General features: G+C 49.6%; 2 protein-coding genes across 2 annotated transcripts; one reads left to right on the forward strand and one right to left on the reverse strand.

The window, feature by feature from the left end:
• Nucleotides 1-356: 356 nt before the first annotated feature.
• On the forward strand, nt 357-5,708 carry LOC145356178 (glutathione S-transferase theta-1-like). Its single transcript, XM_080208787.1, has 2 exons — nt 357-532; nt 5,295-5,708. The coding sequence occupies exons 1-2, from the start codon at nt 401-403 to the stop codon at nt 5,499-5,501; spliced, it is 339 nt and encodes a 112-aa protein (XP_080064913.1). The 5' UTR covers nt 357-400; the 3' UTR covers nt 5,502-5,708.
• Nucleotides 5,709-8,616: 2,908 nt separating this feature from the next.
• Nucleotides 8,617-27,665, reverse strand: LOC145356014 (glutathione S-transferase theta-1-like). Its single transcript, XM_080208573.1, has 5 exons — nt 27,509-27,665; nt 23,886-23,973; nt 17,501-17,651; nt 14,870-15,046; nt 8,617-9,036 (listed from the first exon to the last, which is right to left on the reverse strand). The coding sequence occupies exons 1-5, from the start codon at nt 27,618-27,620 to the stop codon at nt 8,833-8,835; spliced, it is 732 nt and encodes a 243-aa protein (XP_080064699.1). The 5' UTR covers nt 27,621-27,665; the 3' UTR covers nt 8,617-8,832.
• Between the last annotated feature and the right edge of the window lie 231 nt (nt 27,666-27,896).

The following is a 27,896-nucleotide window of genomic DNA, read 5'->3' on the forward strand; positions in this document are numbered from 1 at the left end:
GGGACCCGGTTACTGACCCTGGGGCCCGGTTACTGACCCTGGGGCCCGGTTACTGACCCTGGGACCCGGTTACTGACCCTGGGACCCGGTTACTGACCCTGGGGCCCGGTTACTGACCCTGGGGCCCGGTTACTGACCCTGGGGCCCGGTTACTGACCCTGGGACCCGGTTACTGACCCTGGGGCCCGGTTACCGACCCTGGGACCCGGTTACCGACCCTGGGGCCCGGTTACCGACCCTGGGGCCCGGTTACCGACCCTGGGACCCGGTTACCGACCCTGGGGCCCGGTTACCGACCCTGGGGCCCGGTTACTGACCCTGGGGCCCGGTTACTGATGCTGTCTTATGTCTGCAGACTATAGTCCCACTCATTACTGGAGAACCAGTCGCTGAGGATAAGATGAAGGAGGCTCAGGATGAACTGAACAGAGTACTTGTGAGTTTTGAGGAGAAGTTCCTGCAGGATAAGCCCTACATTGCTGGAACAGAGATCTCTCTGGCCGACCTGGTTGCGATTGTTGAGTTGATGCAGGTGAGTGTCGATGACGGGTAACACTGCAAAGCAGACGGCTCTATAGAACATAGAACATTCTAGTGCAGTACAGGCCCTTCGGCCCTCGATGTTGTACCGCCCAGTGGAGCCAATCTAATGACCCTCTAACCTAAACTATTCCAATGTTATCCATGTGCCTATCCACTGACCATTTGAACACCCTTAAAGTTGGCGAGTCCACAACTGCGGCAGGCAGGGCATTCCACACCCTTACTACCCTCTGAGTAAAGAACCTACCTCTGACATCCGTCCTATAATTACCACCCCTTAATTTAAAGCTATGTCCCCTCGTGTTAGCCATCACCATCCGAGGAAAAAGGCTCTCACTGTCCACCCTATCTAACCCTCTGATCATCTTGTATGCCTCAATTAGGTCACCTCTCAACCTTCTTCTCTCTCGCGAAAATAACCTCAAGTCCCTCAGCCTTTCCTCATAAGACCTTCCCACCATACCAGGCAACATCCTGGTAAACCTCCTCTGCACCCTTTCCAATGCCTCCACATCTTTCTTATAATGCAGCAACCAGAACTGTACGCAATACTCCAAGTGCGGCCGCACCAGAGTTTTGTACAGTTGCAACATGACCTCACGGCTCCGAAATTCAATCCCTCTACCGATAAAAGCTAACACACCGTACGCCTTCTTAACAACCTTATCAACCTGGGTGCCAACTTTCAGGGAGCTATGCACATGTACCCCGAGATCTCTCTGCTCATCGACACTACTGAGTCCTTCCATTAGCCCTATATTCTGTACTCCTGTTGTTCTTACCAAAGTGAATCACCTCACACTTTTCCGTATTAAACTCCATTTGCCACCTCTCAGCCCAGCTCTGCAGCTTATCTATGTCCCTCTGCAAACTGTAACATCCATCCTCACTGTCTACAACTCCTCCAACTTTGGTGTCGTCAGCAAACTTACTAATCCATCCTTCTACACCCTCATCCAGATCATTTATAAAAATGACAAATAGCAGTGGCCCCAAAACAGATCCCTGAGGTACACCACTTGTAACTGGACTCCAGGTTGAATATTTTCCATCAACTGCCCGCTCTGTCTTCTATCAGCTAGCCAATTCCTGATCCAAACTGCTAAATCACCCTTAATCCCATGTACCTGCATTTTCTGCAGTAGTCTACATGGGGAACCTTATCAAACGCTTTGGTAAAATCCATATACACCATGTCAACTGTGTGTGTGAATGCTAGCCCTTCACCTGATACTGTCTGCTTTCACTGTGGAACCTTTTGTAGTCTATATTGACCTACACCCTTATTCCAGTCTCTGCTTCAGTGACCTATTCCCCCCACAGTGTGGTGAAGCAGCAGTGTGATAAGCGAGCAAATACACTGCTTCCAGCTTCACACGCTTTGTTCATTCAGTGGTAACTCTGTCTGCCTTGCTCACATAGTGACCCACAGGGACTGAACTCGGGGCCCTGGCGCTGTGAGGCACCCAGCGCTAACCACCGCACCAGGGCCCCAAGTTCAGTCCCTGTGGGTCACTATGTGGAGTTTGCCCCTTTTCCATGTGTTTCCTCCGAGTGCTCAGATTCCTTGCCCCAGTGGGTCATGCTGTGTGAGCCCGGCTGGGATTGTCGTCAGTGCAGGCTCGATGGACTGAATGGCCTCCTGGAGATCCTATGACTCTACGCCTTGTTTCCCCGTTAGTGGAAACGATCTGTCCTTGTCACCCTCATGAACTTGCCTTTTTTTTGCAATTTGCTGTCTGCTTCTCCAGCAGTTGCAGTTAAAAAAAAAATCAATTTTGCAAACATAAGAAATAGGAGCAGGAGTCGGCCATCTAGCCCTTCGAGCCTGCCCCGCCATTCAATAAGATCATGGCTGATCTGAAGTGGATCAGTTCCACTTTCCCGCTTTCTCCCCTTAATTCCCCTGTCTATCAGAAACCTATCTACCCATGACTTAAATATATTTAGCGAGGCAGCCTCCACCACTTCAACGGGCAGAGAATTCCAGAGATTCACCACCCTTTGAGTGAAGAAGTTCCTCCTCAACTCCGTTCTAAACTGCCCCCCCCTTATCTTGAGGCTGTGCCCTCTAGTCCTGCTGTCCTTTCTAAGCGGGAAGAATCTCTCTACCTCTACCCTATCCATCCCCTTCATTATCTTATACGTCTCTATAAGATTCCCCCCTCATCCTTCTAAACTCCAACGAGTGCAGACCCAGTTTATTCAGTCTCTCTTCATAGTCCAACCCCCTCATCTCTGGTATCAGCCTAGTAAACCTCCTCTGCACTCCCTCCAAGGCCAAAATATCCTTGCGCAAGTGCGGCGACCAAAACTGCACACAGTACTCCAGCTGCGGCCTCACCAGTGCCCTGTACAGTTGCAGCAAGACCTCCCTGCTTTTATATTCAATCCCCCTCGCTATGAAGGCCAGCATCCCATTCGCCTTCCTGACCACCTGCTGCACCTGCAAGCTGGGTTTTTGCAACTCATGCACAAGGACCCCCAGGTCCCTCTACACCGTAGCATGCTGCAGCTTTTCACCCTTTAAATAATAATCTATTATTCCTGCCAAAGTGAAATGAAAGTAGCAGAATATATATCAACGCTGAAGCAATTATAGCTAATGCTATGATGAACAATTGCATCAGAAATGCGTCTATATGACAAAACAGCACCTAACAGTGCTATCTAAAACTGATCCACTTACGTCAGAATGTTGTTGACTCCAGAACTTGCTTTGCTGTCGAGCTTACCAGCTCTCCCAGGAGGTGAACCCAGGAGGTGTTTTGGTTATCTGAGATCCACACCGGCACGCGATAACAGTGCGGAGGAGCAAACACAGTTGCCCTGTGCTGCTCACAGTGGGAACCACCACCACCCCCCCCAAGCCTCGGAATAGAAGTGCGTGCATTTTGCACCCAGGGCTCATTTCAGCCCACAAAAAGCCACATGAAAATGGTGCGGTACAAACAAAGAACAACACAGCACAGGAAACAAGCCTAACACTCTAACACTCAGTGAGTGCCCCATTCCAATCCTCCTTCTACCTACAACTTTTGTCTACGTCTAGTAGACTCCACAATAAAGGGGGTGCAAATTTAGGGAATTACATGTGCGCCAGATTAAGGGAGGTCTAATTTAGGGACAATTTGTTACACCAATCAGCCTAAGAGCACGTTTTTGGGATGTGGGAGGAAACCGGAGAAAACCCACGCAGGCACGGGGAGAATGTGCAAACTCCCGCAGACGCCGACCCAAGCTGGAGATCCGACCCGGGTCCCTGTAACTGCACAGCAGACAGTGACTGAGCTGTCGCGTTGCCCGTCAGTTGGCCCAGTTTAAGCGTACACTAACGGATGTTGGGAAGGCACGGGCGAATATCTTCAGCGCTTTGCAAGCTGAGTCTTGTCTCAGTCAGGGGACGTCACGCTCCCCCTTAGCCTCAGGGTAAGGGATCGGCCAGTTAAGACCGAGATGAGGAGACACATCCAGACTGCGGAGAGGATGAATCTCTAATTCCCTCCCCCGGAGAGCTGGGGATGTTCAGTTATTGAGCGTATCGAGGCAGAGGTTGATACGTTTTTGGATAACGAGGGAGTTGAGGCATTTGGGAATTTTGTTGTGTGTGTGTAGTTGGAGTGGATAATCTGCCAAGATCGTATTAAATGGCAGAGTGAGCTCGAGGGGTCCAAGTGGCTGATTCCTGTCTCTATTTCATACCATGCGGCTGATATTGTGAGCTCCCCCCAATGCTGCAAAATCTGTATTGACATCTCAATATCATCCCTAAAATCAACCCCCCTCCCCCCAAACCATCCCTCAGACCCACATTCCCCACCAACACTGAGACCCGTGTCCACTGCCTCTCCCCACAACCACACCTACCACCACCACCCCACATACATATCCCAAACAAAGCTCACCCCCACAATCCAGAGTCCAGAGAGACAGGAAACCACACAGAATCGAGTACCACAGAACCCCTGCAGTGCAGAAAGAGACCCTTCGAGTCTGCACCGAACACCTACCCCCCATATCCCTACATATTATACCCACTAATCCCCTCTAACCTACACATCCCTGGACACTAAGGGGCAATTTCTTAGCCAATCAACCTAACCCGCACATCTTTGGACTGTGGGAGGAAACCCATGCAGACACAGAAACTCCGCACACAGACAGTGACCCGAGCCGGGAATCGAACCCAGGAGCTACGAAACAGCAGTGCTAACCCACCGTGCCGCCCCTTCACCCCAAATCTGCCCTATTGGTTTGGGGTGAGGCAGTTGGAGCACGTGATGGGGTGATCTATAACAGACCTGGGACCCACCCGCTGGGATGGACGGTGTATAAATCAGCCTGTTTCATTCACACGGTGCAGGAGGTGTCATCCGGAGTTGGAGAATCTGCACAAAGTGGATATTAGACAAGGGGAAAATTGGACTCAACTTGCATGGTCGAATAGCTTGCCAACATTTGGGACTTTGGCTCACGCTAGGAGAGGTTGGGAAGGCATTACTCTGTATAAAACTGTAGGTGTTACAATTGATTGAGACAGAATCTGATTTAACAATATTCAGCGGGCACCAAGTGGGCAGAGTGGGTAACCTGATGGAACATGGCACCTCTGGCACTGGATGGGTGGGTGAGGCTGTGACCCAAATGAACACCGATATTGCTCTGTCTGTGCCTGATATTTTTCTCTCTCCTGCTCCCTGATCTCTGCCCTGCGTTAACTGATTCTTTTTCCCTCCCCCCACTAACTGCAGCCTTTGGGAGTGGGGTACGACCCACTGGACGGTTCGGCCATGCTCACCGCCTGGCGCGAGCGAGTGAAGACAGCAATCGGCACCGAGTTATTCGACAGGGCCCACGAGCAACTCTGCAAGACTCCGGAGACGTTGAAATCACTGGCCCAGAACCAGCCTGAGATATTGGCAGCTTTAAAAGCCAACTTCAAGAAAAATTACAAATAAAATGATGGAATGATAGGGAGTGGGATCGCTTGATCTTGAGTTTGGACGTAACTCGGCATAACATTGAGGGCCGAAGGGCCTGTACTGTGCTGTACTGTTCTATGTTTCTATGTCAGAAACCTATCTACCCGTGACTTAAATATATTCAGCGAGGCAGCCTCCACCACTTCAACGGGCAGAGAATTCCAGAGATTCACCACCCTTTGAGTGAAGAAGTTCCTCCTCAACTCTGTTCTAAACCGCACCCCCCCTTATCTTGAGGCTGTGCCCTCTAGTCCTGCTGTCCTTTCTAAGTGGGAAGAATCTCTCTACCTCTACCCTATCCACCCCCTTCATTATCTTATACGTCTCTATAAGATCCCCCCTCATCCTTCTAAACTCTAACGAGTACAGACCCAGTCTATTCAGCCTCTCTTCATAGTCCAACCCCCTCAACTCCGGTATCAGCCTAGTAAACCTCCTCTGCACTTCCTCCAAGGTCAAAATATCCTTGCGCAAGTGCGGCGACCAAAACTGCACACAGTACTCCAGCTGCGGCCTCACCAGTGCCCTGTACAGCTGCAGCAAGACCTCCCTGCTTTTATATTCAATCCCCCTCGCTATGAAGGCCAGCATCCCATTCACCTTCTTGATCACCTGCTGCACCTGCAGACTGGGTTTTTGCGACTCATGCACAAGGACCCCCAGGTCCCTCTGCACCGTCGCATGCTGAGACTCACCACCCTTTGAGTGAAGAAGTTCCTCCTCAACTCCGATCTAAACTGCACCCCCCTTATGTTGAGGCTGTGCCCTGTGGTCCTGCTATCCTTTCTAAGCAGGAAGAATCTCTCTACCTCTACCCTATCCATCCCCTTCATTATCTTATACGTCTCTATAAGATCCCCCCCTCATCCTTCTAAACTCCAACGAGTACAGACCCAGTCTATTTAGTCTCTCCTCATAGTCCAACCCCCTCATCTCCAGGTATCAGCCTGGTGAACCTTCCAATTCCTAGTGAATGTTCCAATCCCATTTCTCTTCCTGTACCAAGAGGCGCGCCAAAGCAGACTTCCAGCTGTTTCCACAGCCAGTTATTCCTGGAACCAGTTGCTAAGCTGGTCACCAGAGGCTTATAGCTTGGGGAACACCACTCCACATCAGGTGTAACTGACCTGGAGTCACTGACATGTTGGAAGGTTGACACTTGATCTATTTCGGCTGTGTTATGAATGCAGTTCTGTGCCCACTGTGGGATCCTCTCCCTGGGTTTGCATTCGTTAAAAGGATTCATTTTAAGGTTTTTTTGTCCGTGTAACCAATTACACAGGGCTTTAAAACTGACTTAAGCTAACTTGGCCACAATTTAAAACTCAGCTTGGAATTCTGGGTTTAGCTGAGAAATTGGCTTTGAAAGTACAAGATAAGCAGTCTTCCTCATAATGTGAGCGGCAGTGTTTCACTGCGAACGGTTTATGTTAGTTGAAAACTGTTTGTACCAGCTTGTTAATAACTGGCAACCAAACCCATATATTGTTAATCTATTCAATCCAGGTGTGTGTTCAGTTAAATACGGCAAGGTTTCGAATCAGACTCTCTGTAATTGGCCGCGGTCCTCCCTCTCTTCTGTATTTTATTAAAATTTCAAGTTGCGTTCAATAAATCATTTTTAAAATCATACCCGTTGCCCTCCAAGCCCCTGCTGCCCATTTCAACACCTCAGTGCCTCGTTCCAATCTTTTGTCGATCGTCGACACTTTTGTCTCCCTCTAGTGGGGTGGAAATTTAGGGAATTAGGTGTACGCTAGATTAAGGGAGATCCAATTCAGGGACAATTTACTGACACCAATCAGCCTAAAAAGCTCATTTTTGGGATGGGGGAGGAAACCGGAGCACCCAGAGAAAACCCAGCGTAACCCAGGACTGGGTGATGAGGAAAGATTGAACAAATTGGGGCTGTTTTCCCTTGAAAGACGGCGACTGAGGGGGATCTAATAGAGGTATATAAGATTATGAAGGGTATAGATAGAGTAAACAGAGGTAAGCTATTTCCTATGTTAGAGACACACAGTACGAGGGGCCATGGGCTTAAGGTGCGGGGGGAGAGGTATAACACGGATATTAGAGGGTAGTGGGGGTATGGAATGCTCTGCCAAGTAAGGTGGTGGAGGCAGGCACGCTAGAGTTGTTTAAGAGTAACTTAGACAGGCACATGAGTGGGTTGGAGATGGAGGGATATAGGAGACTGTTTTAAATAAGGTTCATTAGCATTGGGGCGTCCCTGGTAATGTATAAGGATGTGGAATGATAATAATGTTTTTCTCTTTTAATTCACAGGTTTTAAGTCGGTCCGCCTTATTGTCCAACGAGGGGCATACACGCGATGGGTCGTACTGGGGCTGCTCTTGGTTGTTCGAGATTGGCCTAGTGCTTCATGTCATTAGTGTGTGCCTAAACTGGACCGGATACTGGGCAAGACGACAGCTCAGTGACTATCACTGATTGCTGTGCAGACACATGGATTTGGGCCGGTGTCTGTGGGAGTTTGCGCATTCTCCCCGTGTCTGCGTGGGTTTTCTCCGGGTGCTCCGGTTTCCTCCCACACCCCAAAGATGTGCTCTCAGGCTGATTGGTGTAACAAATTGTCCCTAAATTAGTCTCCCCTCAATCTGGTTTCCAATGTGGAGTGCCATAAGCGTAGACAAGGGTCATGGGTGGAAGAGGGGACTCACAATGTTAAAATGGGCGGCGCGGGCTCGTTTCCCGTGCTGTGTTGTTCTTTGAGGCCCTTCGGCCCATCGAGTCTGCACCGAACACAATCCCACCCAGGCCCTACCCCCCTATTACACCCACTAATCCCTCTAACCTACACATCCCTGGACAGTAAGGGGCAGTTTCTTAGCACGGCCAATCAACCTAACCCACACATCTTTGGACTGTGGGAGGAAACCGGAGCACCCGGAGGAAACCCACGCAGACACGGGGAGAATGTGCAAACTCCACACACAGACAGTGACCCGAGCCGGGAATCGAACCCGGGACCCTGGAGCTGTGAAGCAGCGGTGCTAACCCACTGTGCCACCCATTCAGAAGTAATGAGAAAAATGTGTAATTAAAAACAAATTGGAGCAACACAGGGTTCTCATTGTTTCTGGCAGTTTTATTCGACTGTAGATGTTGAAAAAACACTGGGCCAGGTTAGCGGGTACCTCAAGAGAGTAGGGGTGAGTTTTTCCCGTCCCACCCAGCACGGGAATTGTAGTGGGTCAGCGGGGAAGATCCATTGAGCTCAGGCAGGATTTTCCGGTTTCGGGGCAACCCAGAAATCCCGCTGTTGGGATTTTAACCCATCCTTTTATCTATGCCTCTTCTGCAGGGTTTTTGAGAGTTGCTGCATGGCAGGAGTGTTCAGGTCCATAGCATTTATCACATCCTGACTCTTCATCATTTCTTCATGGGCCTCATCGAATAACTCCTTGCCCACAGCACCCTTGACCCGCTCGCGCCACGCGACGAGTTTGGGTCGACCTTCCAAGGGGTCAAATCCAGACCCCAGAGGCTGCAGAGGAAGAACAAGAGATTATAAAGATTAACTGGCGTCTGCAACGGAGGAAGAGAGAGACACTAGGGCTTGAATTTTTCTGCTGTGCTCACTATGGAAAGGAGGTGATGAGGGATGGACCATAGAACATCACAGCTCAGAAACAGGCCCTCCTTGTCTCTGCTGAACCATTTTTCTGCCCAGTCCCACTGACCTGCACCTGGACCATATCCCTCCACACCCCTCTCATCCACGAACCCCTCCAAGATTTTCTTATAAGTGACCCCGCATTTATCCAGCAGTTCATTCCACACTCCCACCACTCTCTGCGTGAAGAATCCCCCCCTAATATTCCCTTTAAACTTTTCCCCTTAACCCATGCCCTCTGGTTTATTTTCTCCCTGAGCCTCAGTGGGAAAAGCCCTGCTTGCATTCACTCTATCTATACCCATCTCACCTTATTCACATCTATCAAATCTCCCCTCATTCTCCAGGGAATAAAGTCCTAACCTATTCAATCTCTCGCTCAGGAACTTCTCAATAGTAAACATCCTTGTGAACCTTCTCCGCACTCTGTCAACCTTATTTTCCTTCCTGTAACCAAAAACTGTACGCAATACTCTAAAAATGCCTTACACTCATAGCAGCAATGATTTGCAAAGCAAAATATAGCAATAAATATAAGGGAAATACAACATGGTATACTATATTTAAGAAGTGTACTTATCTATTGTCTACTGGCAGAGATTGGCCAATGAAGGTCGTAACTGAAGATCCCAGAACTACTTGCACCAAAAACCCTCTGCCACTGGATGGAGACCAGGATTTGGTGTGTGTTTCGGACGGGAGCTATGAGGCCGAAACGGGAACAGACTCAGGGAATAAGGCAAGGACTGCAACTAGGGGAGGCAGGACTGAAGTGGGGAATGGAATATAAAAGCAGGGAGGTCTTGCTGCAACTGTACAGGGCACTGGTGAGGCCGCAGCTGGAGTACTGTGTGCAGTTTTGGTCGCCGCACTTGCTCAAGGATATTTTGGCCTTGGAGGGAGTGCAGAGGAGGTTTACTAGGCTGATACCAGAGATGAGGGGGTTGGACTATGAAGAGAGACTGAATAGACTGGATCTGTACTCGTTGGGGTTTAGAAGGATGAGGGGGGATCTTATAGAGACGTATAAGATAATGAAGGGGATGGATAGGGTAGAGGTAGAGAGATTCTTCCCGCTCAGAAAGGGACAGCAGGACTAGAGGGCACAGCCTCAAGATAAGGGGGGGGCAGTTTAGAACAGAGTTGAGGAGGAACTTCTTCACTCAAAGGGTGGTGAATCTCTGGAATTCTCTGCCCGTTGAAGTGGTGGAGGCTGCCTCGCTAAATATATTTAAGTCACGGGTAGATAGGTTTCTGATAGACAGGGGAATTAAGGGAAGAAAGCGGGAAAGTGGAACTGATCCACTTCAGATCAGCCATGATCTTATTGAATGGCGGGGCAGGCTCGAAGGGCTAGATGGCCTACTCCTGCTCCTATTTCTTATGTTCTTATGGAGGCGCAGTGGGGGAAGGTCATGAGTGCAGGCGAGAAGAGAAAGACTGCAGCAAACAATATTAAAATGAAACTGACAGAGTTACATGGATTATGTTGATGTTGAGATTACAGTGAAAGGACTAGTGGATTGGCCACACTAAATTAACCCCTAGTGTCAGGGAATTCAGGTTATTACATGGGGTTAATGGGATAGGGCTGTTGTCAATGCAGGCTTAATGGGCTGAATGGCCTCCTGCACTGTAGGAACTCTATGATTCCCTGAAACAATGTTAAATGTGTCGATGTTGAGTGAGGATTTACTGTTACAGAGTGTGTCTGACCCACAAGTTTCCATCTGTAACCCTCCCCGTCCCCTTATCACCTTTGACCCCACATGACCATTGGCCTTCCCTCTGTAGGCCTTGAACAGACCGACCTGAATTTGACCCACTGGGACCCAACCGTGGACAGCAATGTGCCCACCCTCTTGGGCTCTCGATCCGTACACCTTCATTGAATGTTCTACCACCCATGACTCCAGGGGTTCCAGTTGCACTCCCAACCCACCCACAGTCTTCGCTCAACACCCATTTCTAATCCGCCATGATTCACCCCTGCCCACCTCCCTCACCCCTCCCCCCATCCAGAACACCCCCCCCACCCTCCCTCACCCCTCCCCCCATCCAGAACACCCCCCCACCCTCCCCCCATCCTGAACACCCCCCCACCCCTCCCTCACCCTCCCCCCATCCTGAACACCCCCCCACCCTCCCTCACCCCTCCCCCCATCCTGAACACCCCCCCCCACCCTCCTTCACCATTTCATGAGGCACTTTGTCAAGCATTTTCTTCAGACCGTAGAGACATCAAACCTCCGTTACTTAATTAAAAATAAATCTATTAACTTGGTGAAATACGATCGCCCTTGTCCAAATCCATGGTGACTCTCCCGTGTCTGCGTGGGTTTCCTCCGGGTGCTCCGGTTTCCTCCCACACCCCAAGATGTGCTCTGAGGCTGATTGGGTGTAACAAATTGTCCCTAAATTAGTCTTCCCTTAATCTGGTTTCCAATGGGGGAACCATAAGCATAGACATGGGTCATGGGAGGTGTAGGAAAAATATGTTAAGATGGCGGCGCGGGCTCGTTGGGCCGAAGGCCTGTTTCCCGGGCTGTTTTTGTTCTTTGTTCTTCAATTAACTCAAACCTCTCGAGTGTCCGTCCCATCCTTCTCTGATTGCTATTTCTAAGATCTGACCTCCAATCGGCATTGGACTAATTGGGCCTAAGGTTACGAGAGCATCCTTACACAAGGATGTACTACTCTTCGTTCCTCTGGCACCTCCCTGTATCCAGGGAAGATTGGTAGATTATGAAAAGCTCCTCACTTACTCATAAAGTATTCTAGCCTTCTCCTGTGCCACAGTCTGCTGGTTAGGGTGCATTGGCCGTGCTAAATCTCCCTCAGTGTAACCCGAACAGGAGTGCGGCGACTAGGGGGATTTTAACAGTAACTTCATTGCAGTGTTAATGTAAGCCTTGTGATTAATAACTAAAATTTTACTGACTAGTGACAACGTGAGAAATGCCAGTCCCGTTGAGAGTAAACCAGGGCGAGCTTGAAAGGGAACTGAGAACAACTGATGCTCAATGAAGCTGATATTGAGGAGCTGAGCTTTGCCCCAGGGATAGGAACAGGATATAATGGAAAGTAATATTTATACTGAACTATGGTTACCGTACAGAAAGAATTCTGAACCAGCAGAATGTCTCCTGCTGTGTCATTTGGTAAATAACTATTCACCTATTGAACAACTAGTTCCTATCTTGAGGTGCTGTGATGTGATGCCCTGACTCTGAACTAGATTTGAGTCCCAGCCCAGAACTTGATGGGTAAGGAAAGTGTGTTCAGAACATTGCCAAGTAGGTGCAGTGTCAGCCTGTAATTCCTTCCTGCGTGTCCCGGGAGCAGGATGGAAGAACAGGAGAGATTTCTGGTCGATGGAATGAATTTTGGTGCCTGTTATCAATAGCTCCAGACAGGAAGATGCATGTAAGTGTGAATAATGTCACAGCAGAGAGACACCCTAAATGAACTATAACACACGGTCAGATCCTCTCTCTCTCTGTCCTCATGTTAGCTCACTTCCAGTTTTGAAATTCTGTTTTAGATTGTCCCTTCCTGTTTGCCATTGCTGATCGTTCGATTCCTATGGACTGTCCAACATATTTTATGCCTCTCCTATCTTACGTTTGAGCTTCTGGGGATTCTGCAAACGTCTGTCTAAGTTTTGCATGTTTATTGATGTCTTTTTTTCACATCCACAGGGGATTCGATCCGCCTTGTTGTCCAACGAGGGGCATACACGCGGTGGGTCGTACTGGGGCTGCTCTTGGATGTTGTTTCGAGAGTTGCCTAGTGCTTCATGTCGTTAGTGTACGCTTAAACTGGACCAACTGACGGGCAAGACGACAGCTCAGTGACTATCACTGTTTGCTGTGCAGATACATGGATTTGGGTCGGTGTCTGTGGGAGTTTGCGCATTCTCCCCATGTCTGCATGGGTTTTCTCCGGTTTCCTCCCACACCCCCAAAAAACGTGCTCTTAGGCTGATTGGTGTTAACAAATTGTCCCTAAATTAGGAATCCCCTCAATCTGGTTATAATTCCTTTATTGTGGAGTCCAATAGGCGTAGACAGAGGTCATAGGTGGAAGAGGGCACTCACAATGTTAAATGTGGGCTCGTTGGGCCGAAGGGCCTGTTTCCCGTGCTGTGTTGTTCTTTATTAAGTTATGACGTCCCCTGACCAGATGCTCAGTCCAGCCAGCTCACTTCATTCCCCAGGGCCAAATCCAGCAATTCCTCCTTCCTAGTCAGACCATTGACCAAGATCTGAAGACATTTCAGAATTACTCTTTCTCTACCTTTATGCAAACTCCATCCAAACTGATAGTTGGGTAAAGCTCTCCGATATCTTGGTGACTTCCCTACAGATTTCCTCCTCTCTCTCTCACTACTTGGAGGCCCCGTAGATTACCTCAATTAGTGATCATCCCCCTTTTTTAACTCCTTAACTCCAGTCAAATGGATTCCATCCTTGTCCCCAACTGCAAAGTGTTCTGTCTAATCAGGACTGCCGGCCCACCGTTCCCTGAACAATATCCTCTGAATATTGTCCTCCTTGCTGTTAAATCTATGAGGAGCTATGAGGAGAGGCTGAATAAACTAGGCTTGTACTCGTTAGAGTTTAGAAGAATGAGGGGAGATCTCATTGAGACGTATAAGATGATGAATGGGATGGATAGGATAGAGGTGGAGAGGCTCTTCCCGCTCAGAAAGGACAGTAGGACTAGAGGGCACAGCCTCAAGATAAAGGGGGGGCGGTTTAGAACGGAGTTGAGGAGGAACTTCTTCACTCAAAGGGTGGTGAATCTCTGGAATTCTCTGCCCGTTGAAGTGGTGGAGGCTGCCTCGCTAAATATTTTTAAGACACGGGTTGATGGGTTTTTGATAGGCGAGGGGATTAAGGGTTATGGGGAGAGGGCGGGAAAGTGGAACTGAGCCACGACAGATCAGCCATGATCTTATTGAATGGCGGGGCAGGCTCGAAGGGCTAGAATGCCTACTCCTGCTCCTATTTCTTATGTTCTTATGTTCTTAAGTCATGTTTCCACTGTTGCCACGAGATTGTCTATATTATAGTTTGTGTGTTTGTACCTTGCTGATTTGATACACCACACTTATACACAAACGTTCTAAACCTGTCTTTATATTCTGTGTTGTCCTTCTCAGTCCTAATACTTCCTTCCCTAGTATTACCCAACACTCCTTCATTCCTCTTTTTTTTTCATTTTGAGATGTTGGTTCTTTACCACCGCCCCCCCTCTCTGCAATTTGGTTCAAACCCCCCCACAACCGCACTGGTGACCCTCACAAACGAAGACAATAATCGGGAACCCTCCTAAGGTGCAACATCTCCCTTTGTAAAGAGGGGCCTCCTCCCACAGATCAGATCGAACTGCGTCCCTGCACCAGGCTTCAAGCCATACAGTCACCTTTCCAGTCCTCCAAATTTCAACGCCCGTAAGTGCACGACGCTGTGAGACGGATTATTAACTTCAAGGAGCAATTTTTTTAACTACTTCTCCCTACCATTGGACCTCACTGTGTCTCTTGCCCATTGAACAATGACGGGTGGCCCCCAGGATAATGAAAAAGAGGCAATCTGAGGAGCAAGTGTTTCACCCGATTTCTCTGGCTCCAGTTGGGTGTCTTTGTGGGACTGCGGACTCGCTCTGTTGGTTGGAAATATCATTCCAATTTGCTCACCTGCATCAGATGGACGAGAGCGACCAGGTCCGCCAGAGACACTTCCTGACCCACAATGTACGGTTTATCCTGGAGGAACTTCTCCTCGAAGGTCTTGAGTGATTTCTGCAGATCCTCCAGCGCCTCGTCCATTCTGTCCTTGGGAATTGGCTGTCCGGTTAAAGCCGGCAATAGACCCTGGGATAAACACAGGAGGAGAGGTCAGCAGAACAAGGTGCTCCCACAGGAGGTAAGACACGGCCCTGAGGAACCTCCAGACACCAGGAGACTCAACTCAGAAATTAGAATTGTGTTCAGTGAACCTTCAAACTCATTCACATTTCACAAGCGTCAGTTAGAATCTAACTGGTAAAGATATCCCTCGACTCTCTGTGTGTGTGGGGGTGTATGTGTGGGTGTGTGTCACTCTCCCTGGCCTAATCTTCCTATCTCACTTACGGTGGTCTCAACATCGAAAAAATATTACCCCCCCAATAGACATTCTCCCCCGCAATAGACATTCTCCCCCCCCAATAGACATTCTCCCCCCAATAGACATTCTCCCCCCCCAGTAGAAATTCTCCCCCCCCAATAGACATTCTCCCCCCAATAGACATTCTCCCCCCCAATAGACATTCTCCCCCCCAATAGACATTCTCCCCCCCAATAGACATTCTCCCCCCCAATAGACATTCTCCCCCCCAATAGACATTCTCCCCCCAATAGACATTCTCCCCCCAATAGACATTCTCCCTCCCCAATAGACATTCTCCCTCCCCAATAGACATTCTCCCCCCAATAGACATTCTCCCCCCCCAATAGACATTCTCCCCCCAATAGACATTCTCCCCCCAATAGACATTCTCCCCCAATAGACATTCTCCCCCCCAATAGACATTCTCCCCCCCAATAGACATTCTCCCCCCAATAGACATTCTCCCCCCAATAGACATTCTCCCCCCCAATAGACATTCTCCCCCCCAATAGACATTCTCCCCCCAATAGACATTCTCCCCCCAATAGACATTCTCCCCCCAATAGACATTCTCCCCCCAATAGACATTCTCCCCCCAATAGACATTCTCCCTCCCCAATAGACATTCTCCCCCCAATAGACATTCTCCCCCCAATAGACATTCTCCCCCCAATAGACATTCTCCCCCCAATAGACATTCTCCCCCCAATAGACATTCTCCCCCCAATAGACATTCTCCCCCCAAATAGACATTCTCCCCCCCAATAGACATTCTCCCCCCAATAGACATTCTCCCCCCAAATAGACATTCTCCCCCCCAATAGACATTCTCCCCCCAATAGACATTCTCCCCCCCAATAGACATTCTCCCTCCCCAATAGACATTCTCCCCCCCAATAGACATTCTCCCCCCCAATAGACATTCTCCCCCCCCAATAGAAATTCTCCCCCCCCAATAGACATTCTCCCCCCAAATAGACATTCTCCCCCCCCAGTAGACATTCTCCCCCCCAATAGACATTCTCCCCCCCAATAGACATTCTCCTCCCCAATAGACATTCTCCCCCCCAATAGACATTCCCCCCCTCCCCCAATAGACGTCCTCCCCTCCCACCAATAAACAGACACTCCCTCCATTAAATACCCAGTCCTTCAAGTGAATAGCTCCTCCCGCCTTTGAGCATCTCCGTTCCTCCATGAACAGAACCGCCCCCCCCGCCAAATAAACAGCCTTTCCATAAAGTGAAGCCCCCTCCCCCGATAAATCACTCCTTGCTTTATGAGTAGTCCCTCGCGCCATAATGAATGGCCCCATCCCTCCAACAAACGGCCTTTGCCAACAAATAGCGTACGGTTCTGGTCGCCGCATTATAGGGAGGGTGTGGAGGCATTGGAAAGGGTGCAGAGGAGGTTTACCAGGATGTTGCCTGGTATGGTGGGAAGGTCTTACGCGGAGACGAGGGACCTGAGGGCTGTTTTTGTTAGACAGAAGGTGACTAAGAGATACTTAAGAGGGATGTAAGATGATCAGAGGGTTAGATAGGGCGGACAGTGAGAGCCTTTTTCCTCGGATGGAGGTGGTTAGCACGAGGGGACATAGCTTTAAATCGAGGGTTGGTAATTATAGGGCGGTAGGTTCGTTACCCAGAGGGTGTGGAATGCCCTGCCTGCAGCAGTTGTGGACTCGCCAACTTTAAGGGTGTTCAAATGGTCATTGGATAAACATAAGGATGAGATTGGAATAGCGTAGGTTAGATGGGCTTTAGATTGGTTTCACAGGTCAGCACAACATCGCGGGCCGAATGGCCTGCACTGCGCTGTAATGTTCTATATTCTATATGTCCCTCAAAGATAATCCTTCCAAAACTGGCTCTCCCCAGCTGCAGTCAAAGAGGAAACTGTTCCAGGTTGTGTTGAGGAAGGAGACAGAGATTCGGAGAGGTTTAGAGAAGGAATTGGAGAGTTTAGCCCCCTCGGCAGCTGGAGGCACAGACCCCAGTGGTGGGGGGGATAGGACGGGAGGACTCACAAAATGCCAAGCAAGGCACGGAGTCGTTCCCCAGGAGAAATGGAGTGTCGGGAACGATTCCTGAGAAAGGTGTGTGGATCCGGCAGCTTGGAGGATGAGGATTGTGTCGATCCTTTCTTAGAAAAATCAGGAAAATTGTTGGCTTTACCCTGAACATGAAAATCCTGGCTGCCTGAGGGTGAATGGTGGTGTGCTGCCAGGATAGGTATTCATCCACTCGAGCCCGTTTCTGTAGGTCAGCCGGGTACCAGTGGTCAGGAGTCTGGTATTTACTCGCCAGGTATTTCAGAATGGCCACACTGTGAAAGAGAGAGTTTGAGTCATTCTCGATTAATACCACTCTCGGTCCCTCCCCGTGACATTCTCGATTAATACCACTCTCGGTCCCTCCCCGTGAGGGACTCTCCCTCCCCGTCAGAGGCCCTCTCCGTGAGGGACCCCCTCCCCATCAGAGACCCTCCCCGTGAGGGACCCCCTCCCTGTCAGGGACCCTCTCCAGCCAGTACCCTCCCCCAAACCCTGTTTCACCCCTTTGAATCCTCTCTCCACTCACTCTTGTTCTGCCAGTTGAGCTGTTCAGTTCAACCTCTGCTCTCAACATAAGAAATAGGAGCAGGAGTCGGCCATCTGGCCCTTCGAGCCTGCCCCGCCATTCAATAAGATCATGGCTGATCTGTCGTGGCTCAGTTCCACTTTCCTGCCCTCTCCCCATAACCCTTAATCCCCTCTCTTATCAAAAACCCATCAACCCGCGTCTTAAAAATATTTAGCGAGGCAGCCTCCACCACTTCAACGGGCAGAGAATTCCAGAGATTCACCACCCTTTGAGTGAAGAAGTTCCTCCTCAACTCCGTTCTAAACCACCCCCCCTTTATCTTGAGGCTGTGCCCCCTAGTCCTACTGTCCTTTCTGAGCGGGAAGAGTCTCTCCACCTCTATCCTATCCATCCCATTCATCATCTTATACGTCTCAATGAGATCTCCCCTCATTCTTCTAAACTCTAACGAGTACAAGCCTAGTTTATTCAGCCTCTCCTCATAGCTCAACCCCCTCAACTCCGGCATCAGCCTAGTAAACCTCCTCTGCACTCCCTCCAAGGCCAAAATATCCTTGCGTAAGTACGGCGCCCAAAACTGTACACAGTACTCCAGCTGTGGCCTCACCAATGCCCTATACAGCTGCAGCAAGACCTCCCTACTTTTATATTCAATCCCCCTCGCTATGAAGGCCAGCATCCCATTCGCCTTCCTGACCACCTGCTGCACCTGCAGGCTGGGTTTTTGCGACTCATGCACAAGGACGCCCAGGTCCCTCTGCACCGTTGCCTGCTGCAGTTTTTCGCCACGTAAGTAATAGTCAAGTGTTCACAGTGGGTGGAAGGCTTATCCCCACCCTGCTGGCAGGGATGACTTTCCTTTGGATCAATGGTGTAGTGCGTACAAGAGCAAAGGGTGGTGATTGGGGATCAAGAGTTGGCATGTATTGGTACGATGTTGGCACAGACCTACAGGGAGCATAGATATGACTGGGGAGAGGGGTAGGAGTTTGCATTGAGCTGGCGTGGGCCTACAAGGGGAAACCTGGTGCAATATGGGTGATGTGGCTGTGTTGAGGGGCTATTGCGGCTGGGTAGTTGGCAATGATTGGGGCGTGAAGAACGGGCGGGAGGGGTGAGGCTGTGTGAGGGGTCAGGGCTCGAGGACACAACTGGGATGAAGTCCCAGAGATCAAAAGTGGGCCTTTTAGTGAGCTCACCTCAACGTGTGATTACCCCCTTGTGGATGCCTGTGAACTGCGGGCAATAGACTCGACTCCAGCCCGAACCCCAGGACAAAGATCCCACCACGCGAGGCACATTTTCCTGAGGCAACTGGGGTGAGCCAGGAAATTTCCTGAGCAGATGCCTTGGGAGTGAAAATCCAGGCCTGGGACAACCCCACCTCGGCACTATTGCTGGAAATGCTGACTCAGAGAGCCTGGGATCAAATCCCACCACGGGAGATGATGAAATATAAACTTTGGAATAAAAAGTCTTGTCTCTTACATTGTCAGGATGGCCGAGTGGTGCAGACTCGAGGAGTGTGATTCCTTGCCTTGTGTTAAGGCCGGTGAATTCTGGTCCCTCTGTAGGGGCGTGGGTTCAAATCCCACTCCTGACGTTTCCAATTTCCAAGACAAATGTCACCACCGGAAACAGAATGTCCGCAAGACTCGAATGCGATTTGCATCTACCTGATGAGCCCGAATTAAACCAGGGAGCCTCATGTTCCTTATTTAAAGCAGGTATGTCAGCCTCTCTGCCTGCATTCAGCAGCGAGCAACTGCGGAGCTGGCTGTGTGCAGGTGTGTGGTGTAAATAACTTCCGACTTCCGACTCCATTGAGTTGTTACAGCCATTCAACCCACCGTATCTGCTCTGCCATTCAATAAGAGCTGAAATGATAATTCTCAACTCCATTTTCCCGCCTTACCCCCTGGACTCCCGTACTGATTAAAAATTTGTCTTTCTTAGCCTTGAACATAAGAGAGCCATGTCTTGGGTAGCACAGTGGGTCAGCACTGCTGCTTCACAGCTCCAGGGTTCGATTCCCGGCTCTGGTCACTGTCTGTGTGTGGAGTTTGCACATTCTCCTCGTGTCTGCGTGGGTTTCCTCCCACAGTCCAAAGATGTGCGGGTTAGGTTGATTGGCCGTGCTAAGAAATTGCCCCTTAGTGTCCAGGGATGTGTAGGTTAGAGGGATTAGTGGGTATAATATGTAGGGATATGGGGATAGGGTCTGGATGGGATTGTGTTTGGTGCAGACTCGAAGGGCCTCTTTCTGCACTGTAGGATATCTATCTATGTATCTACCTCCATTATTAACCAACATTGACTTTATTCTACTGGTGTAGGTGGTCTATGAAAGGAGGGACATGTTCTATCTAGCAAGCTTTACCTTGACCCTCACCCAGAGGACCTGGGTCCAAACAGCAGAGATGTTTGGTGCCTCGGTGTACCTCCTGTGAACATGGATATTTAATTTAATGTGTGCTAACATTTTGTCGTTCGTGTACAAGGACACCCAGATCCCTCTGTACTGCAGCATTCTGTTCTCTCTCTCTATATGAAAAAACTGGCTTTTCTATTCTTCTTGTCAAAGTGGAGAATCTCATATTTCCCACATTCTGCTCCATTTGCCAACTTAGAATCATAGAAACCCTACAGAGCAGAAAGAGGCCCTTCAGCCCATCGAGTCTGCACCAAACACAGGCCCTACCCCCATATCCCTACATATTATACCCACTAATCCCCTCTAACCTACACATCCCTGGACACTCAGGGGCAATTTCTTAGCACGGCCAATCAACCTAACCCGCACATCTTTGGACTGTGGGAGGAAACCGGAGCACCCGGAGGAAACCCACGCAGACACGAGGAGAATGTGCAAACTCCACACACAGTGACCCGAGCCGGGAATCGAACCCAGGACCCTGGCGCTGACCCCTGAGGCCATTCCACATTTTGCCAACCCGAAAATGACCCATTTACCCTTCCGGTTAGTTAACTAATCCTCCACCCATGCTAAATATCATCCCCGACATAATGAACTCTTGTTTTGTATAGCGTCCTGATCGAATGCCTTTTATTACTGCAGGGGAGGCTGATTGCTAAGATCATAGCTAAAGACACGGGAAAATTGTCTCCATCTCTTCCCGGGCAAGAAAGGAAGCACAACATTCACAGAACCCTGCGTCACCTCGAATACTAACTGGGTCACTGCGGTATGTTACATCTCTTTATTTGGGAACTAAATTATCTCACTCACAATAAAGTGTTTTATGAAATATGAGGGCCGTCTAATGAGGAATGTTTGAGTAGGTTGAACTCATTGAAGTTTCGAAGAATGAGGGGCAATTTGAGTGAAACATATACAGTTCTGAGGGGGCTTGGCAGGGTAGATGCTGAGATGTTTCCCCTACTGGGGGAATCTAGGGCCACCTTTTCAATATACATAAGAAATAGGAGCAGGAGTCGGCCATCTAGCCCTTCGAGCCTGCCCCGCCATTCAATAAGATCATGGCTGATCTGAAGTGGATCAGTTCCACTTTCCCGCTTTCTCCCCTTAATTCCCTTGTCTACCAGAAAACCTATCTACCCGTGACTTAAATATATTTAGCGAGGTAGCCTCCACCACTTCAACGGGCAGAGAATTCCAGAGATTCACCACCCTTTGAGTGAAGAAGTTCCTCCTCAACTCCGTTCTAAACTGTCCCCCCCTTATCTTGAGGCTGTGCCCTCTAGTCCTGCTGTCCTTTCTGAGCGGGAAGAATCTCTCTACCTCTACCCTATCCATCCCATTCATTATGTTGTAAGTCTCTATAAGATCCCCCCTCAGCCTTCCAAACTCCAACGAGTACAGACCCAGTCTATTCAACCTCTCTTCATAGTCCAACCCCCTCATCTCCAGAATCAGCCTAGTAAACCTCCTCTGCACTCCCTCCAAGGCCAAAATATCCTTGCGCAAGTGCGGCAACCAAAACTGCACACAGTACTCCAGCTGCGGCCTCACCAGTGCCCTGTACAGTTGCAGCAAGACCTCCCTGCTTTTATATTCTATCCCCCTCGCTATAAAGGCCAGCATCCCATTCGCCTTCTTGATCACCTGCTGCACCTGCAGGCTGGGTTTTTGCGACTCGTGCACAAGGACCCCCAGGTCCCTCTGCACCGTAGCATGCTGCAGCTTTTCGCCCTTTAAGTAGTAATCCCTCCTGCTATTATTTCTACCAAAGTGGATAACCTCACACTTGCCAACATTGTACTCCATCTGCCAGGTCCTCGCCCACTCGCTCAGCCTATCCAGATCCCTCTGCAGACTTTCCGTGCCCTCCACGCAATTCGCTTTTCCACTCATCTCCGTGTCATCAGATGATACAAGGTCTCCTAGTTAATACTGAGATGAGGTGGAATATCTTCTGTCAGAGGAAGAAGTCTCACAACACCGGATTAAAGTCCAACAGATAAGCGAGGGGATTAAGGGTTATGGGGAGAGGGCGGGAATGTGGAACTGAGCCACGACAGATCAGCCATGATCTTATTGAATGGCGGGGCAGGCTCGAGGGGCTAGATGGCCTACTCCTGCTCCTATTTCTTATGTTCTTAGGTTTATTTGATATCACGAGCTTTCGGAGCACTGGTCCTTCATCCGATGAGTGGAGAAGTGGAGGAAGGAGCAGTGTTCTGACAGCTCCAAATAAACCGGTTGGACTTTAATCTGGTGTTGTGAGACTTCTTACTGTGCTTACCCCAGTCCAATGCTGGCATCTCCACATCATTTCTCTGAGGGTCATTAGTGTTTGGAATTTTTTTCCCCCAGACAGCAGTGAGTCGTTGTATACATTCGAGACTGAGTTTGGCAGATTTTTGATGGACTATGGAGTCAAGGGTTATGGATGGGAAGACAAGGAGGTGGAATCACATTCAGATCACCCACGTTCTAATTGAGTGAGAGAGCAGGCTGAGACGACTGCTTACAGGCCAATTGTACAAATACACAAACCGGCCTGAGACTGACTCATTAATCACCCATCAAAGGTCTTTGCACCCCACTGATTATCCACTTTGGTAGAAATAATAGCAGGAGGGGTTATTATTTAAAGGGCGAAAAGCTGCAGCATGCTACAGTGCAGAGGGACCTCGGGGTCCTTGTGCACGAGTCGCAAAAACCCAGCCTACAGGTGCAGCAGGTGGTCAGGAAGGCGAATGGGATGCTGGCCTTTATAGCGAGGGGGATTGAATATAAAAGTAGGGAGGTCTTGCTGCAACTGTACAGGGCACTGGTGAGGCCGCAGCTGGAGTACTGTGTGCAGTTTTGGTCGCCGCACTTACGCAAGGATATTTTGGCCTTGGAGGGAGTGCAGAGGAGGTTCACTAGGCTGATACCGGAGATGAGGGGGTTGGACTATGAAGAGAGGCTGAATAGACTGGGTCTGTACTCGTTGGAGTTTAGAAGGATGAGGGGGGATCTTATAGAGACGTATAAGATAATGAAGGGGATGGATAGGGTAGAGGTAGAGAGATTCTTCCCGCTCAGAAAGGACAGCAGGACTAGAGGGCACAGCCTCAAGATAAGGGGGGCGCAGTTTAGATCGGAGTTGAGGAGGAACTTCTTCACTCAAAGGGTGGTGAATCTCTGGAATTCTCTGCCCGTTGAAGTGGTGGAGGCTACCTCGCTGAATATATTTAAGTCACGGGTAGATAGGTTTCTGATAGACAGGGGAATTAAGGGTTATGGGGAGAAAGCGGGAAAGTGGAACTGATCCACTTCCGATCAGCCATGATCTTATTGAATGGCGGGGCAGGCTCAAGGGGCTAGATGGCCGACTCCTGCTCCTATTTCTTATGTTCTTACCCCTGCTTCTCTTTCTTATATTCTTAGGTTTTTATGGTCTCTATTTCCTCAGTTGCTCTCGTATAATAACCTTTCTTAATTGACAATGCCAAGCCTCCTCAGAATGTGTTTAGAATGTGATTGGGATTAGAAGCATGTTCTCACCTCTCACCTAGTGTGAAGTCCCCATCCTTCATCGCTGGTACCAATCTCAGGGCATTAATCTTTCCGAATTCCTCACTGTACTGTTGACCTGTGGACGCCACAAGAACATCAGCAATAGGAGCAGGAACACTCTTCGAACTCTCTTCCCCCGGGGCCCCTTCCCTACAAAGTTATTAACCTTGGGGCAGCACAGTGGTTAGCTCACAGGGGATTCGGTCCGCCTTGTTGTCCAACGAGGGGCATACACACGGTGGGTTGTGCGAGGGCTGCTCTTGGATGTTGCTACGAGAGTTGCCTAGTGCTTCACGTCGTTAGTGTACGCTTAAACTGGACCAACTGACGGGCAATACGGCAGCTCAGTGACTATCACTGTTTGCTGTGCAGACACATGGATTTGGGTCGGTGTCTGTGGGAGTTTGCACATTCTCCCCGTGCTTGCGTGGGTTTTCTCCGGGTGCTCCGGTTTTCCTCCCACACCCCAAAAACGTGCTCTTAGGCTGATTGGTGTAACAAATTGTCCCCAAATTGGATCTCCCTCAATCTGGCACACATATAATTCTCTAAATTTGCACCCCCCCCTTATTGTGGAGTCCATACGATGTAGACAAAAGTGGTAGGTAGAAGGAGGATTGGATTGAGGCACTCACTGAGTGTTAGAATGGGCAGCATGGGCTTGTCGGGCCAAAGGGCCTGTTTCCTGTGCTGTGTTGTTCTTTGTTCTCACAGCGCCAGGGACCTGGGTTCGATTCCCGGCTTGGCAGAGTCTGCACATTCTCCCCGTGTCTGCGTGGGTTTCCTCCGGGTGCTCCGGTTTCCTCCCACAGTCCGAGAAAGATGTGTAGATTAAGTGGATTGTCCATGCTAAAGTGCCCCAAGGGGAACTAGCTCGGGCAAATGGTTGGTGTTATGGGGATAGGGGCAGAATGGGATTGTGGTAGGTGCAGACTCGATGGGCTGAATGGCCTTCTTGTGCACTATGGGACTCTATGATCAATGAATACTTACCCATTGCACAACACTAGATCGAGGATAGTCCGTTCCCTCGTTGGTTCCTCAACATCCTGACCCAGAAAGCTATCGTGTGTGCATTCTATAAAGTCATCCTCCGCACTCCTACTTGACTCGCCCAATCAACTGAAGATTAAGAGGACCCCAAGACTACTGTATTATCTTTATTACATGCACCTCTGATTTATACATTACCGTACACTGTGTAATATAAGCGGGGCCTAGTTTTAAGGCTGATAAAATTGGATATCCTAAATTGGGCATATTAAAAATCTAATACAGTCAAACCTCGGGCAGGCCGATTGTACAAATACACAAACCTGTCTGGGTCTGACCCATTAATCACCCATCGAAGTTTGTTGCACTCCACTGATACTTAGTAGGAGATCGTTCGCCCCGCTGAAACACACCAGCCTATTGTTCAAAGCCCGGATCGGGCCAGACTTTCTGTCACCGAGAGTTCCTGCTGATCTGATAACAGGTTACATTAAGCAGCAGCCTGGAGATGGACGCCTGAGGGTGGATCCTGGTGTCCTGTCAGGCAGACATCAAGAAAGCCACTGGGTATTAGAACCCCCTCCTGGGGACCTGACTGGCTGGAAGCCAGAGAAGTCTCTGGAAAGGCGAGCAGGCAGGGGATAAAGGGCGGCACGGTAGCACGGTGGTTCGCACTTCACAGCTCCAGGGTCCTGGGTTCGATTCCCGGCTCGGGTCACTGTCTGTGTGTGGAGTTTGCGCATTCTCCTCGTGTCTGCGTGGGTTTCCTCCGGGTGCTCCGGTTTCCTCCCACAGTCCAAAGATGTGCGGGTTAGGTTGATTGGCCGTGCTAAGAAATTGCCCCTTAGTGTCCAGGGATGTGTAGGTTAGAGGGATTAGTGGGTATAAAGTGTAGGGATATGGGGGTAGGACCTGGGTGGGATGGTGGTTGGTGCAGACTCGATGGGCTGAAGGGCCTCTTTCTGCGCTGTAGGGTTCTATAATTCTATGATCAAGGGTTATGAGGACAAGCAGGAATGTTGAGTAGGACAGGAAGGGTAGAGGTAGAGAGATTCTTCCCGCTTAGAAAGGACAGCAGGACTAGAGGGCACAGCCTCAAGATAAGGGGGGGACAGTTTAGATCGGAGTTGAGGAGCAACTTCTTCACTCAAAGGGTGGTGAATCTCTGGAATTCTCTGCCCGTTGAAGTGGTGGAGGCTGCCTCGCTGAATATATTTAAGTCACGGGTAGATAGGTTTCTGATAGACAGGGGAATTAAGGGGAGAAAGCGGGAAAGTGGAACTGATCCACGACAGATCAGCCATGATCTTATTGAATGGCGGGGCAGGCTCGAGGGGCTAGATGGCCGACTCCTGCTCCTATTTCTTTCTTACGTCTGTAAAATAATGAGGGCCGTAGATGAGCTAGCTAGTCAACGTCTTTTCCCCAAGGTAGGGGAGTCTAAAACTAGAGGGCGTAGGTTTAAGATGAGAGGGGAGGGATACAAAAGGGTCCAGAGGGGCAATTTTTTCACACAGGGTGGTGAGTGTTTGGAACGAGTTAAGTTTATTTATTCGTCACAAGTAAGGCTTGTATTAACACTGCAATGAAGTCACTGTGAAATTCCCCACGTTGTCACACTTCAGGTCAATCCACTTAACCTGTACATCTTTCAGACTGTGGGGAAAACCGGAGGAAACCCACGCAGACACGGGGAGAATGTGCAAACTCCGCACAGACAGTGACCTGAGCCGGGAATCGAACCCTGGTCCCTGAGCGCTAAAACTGCACCACGATGCTGTCCCAAATGAGCTGCCAGAGGTAGTAGTAGAGACGGGGACAATTTTGTCTTTTAAGAAGCATTTAGACAGTTACGTGGGTACAGAGGGATACGGGCCAAACGTGGGCAGTTGGGATTAGCTTCAAGGTAAAAACTGCACAGCAGTAACATTATGTCGATTGGCAACAGGGAAAGTCTGAGGCTCGTCCAGCACTCGTCAGGGGGCCCCGAGCCCACATCAATCACAAACAGGAAACCAAAGCATTGCGAAATCAAACTTCTAATTCATCCTTGCGAATCTGGTAGAGGACTGGAGGGATGACAAGAGAGGGGGGGGGAGGGAGAGAGGGGAGACAGGAGCAAGCGAGGAGGTAAGGAGAGATAAGAGAGGGAGAAGGGGGAGCAAAGGGTATGAGGCAAGAGGGGAGGGGGGGCAAAAGAAAGGGGAGAGAGAAGGGGGTAAGGGAGGGAAGGAGGGGGAGAAAGCACGGGGAGATAATTGGAGGAGCGCGATGAAAGGGGGAGCGAAAGAGAGCAGCAAGGAGAGAAACGGTCGAGGCGAAAGAGGAGGAAGGGGCAGGAGAGAAATGAAGAAGGAGGGGGATGAAGGAAGGGGGCAAGAGGGCAAAGCGAGGAAAGGATAGAGGCAAAAGGAGAGGACAAGTGAACAAAAAGGGGGTGAGAAGGAAAATAGAGAGGGGAGGAGGCAGGGAGGGAATGGGAGCAGGGAAGGACAGGACACGGGGGAGGGGAGATGTAGAAGAATGAACGCAAGTAAAGGCTGAAAATCCAAATAAACATTAGCAGTCGATAGAAAAGACAAGTGCGAACTTAGCCCTGACATTCCACTGACCCTTACCTGTTTTAAGACTGACATATTTAAACTCAAACGCGATGTTGTTCCTCTTGGCAAAGATATAGACAGCGCGACAGGGCTGGGAGTGCAGGTCCAAGTACAGCTCCAGTCCCATGTTGTTCTCTCGGTGGTGCAGAGTAACAACACTGCGAGTGTTGGCAGTGCAGACTCCACTTATATCAAGTCAATCCCTCCCCCCAGCTCCCGGCAAAACACTGGGTAGAAATAGAGGCCAAAGATCAAGTGATATTCATCAACAATGGTTAAAGGAAGCAAATTCCTGCTCCGCAATGAAAAACAACTAAACTTTCTGTAACTAGCCAAATCCAAAGAGCTTGAAATGCGTAGAAAAAGGGGAAGTGATTACTTAAAAAAACCAAACATCTTTTGT

This window comes from Carcharhinus amblyrhynchos, chromosome 20, assembly GCF_965287045.1.
Source record: "Carcharhinus amblyrhynchos chromosome 20, sCarAmb.v2.hapA, whole genome shotgun sequence".
Classification (NCBI taxonomy): domain Eukaryota; kingdom Metazoa; phylum Chordata; class Chondrichthyes; order Carcharhiniformes; family Carcharhinidae; genus Carcharhinus; species Carcharhinus amblyrhynchos.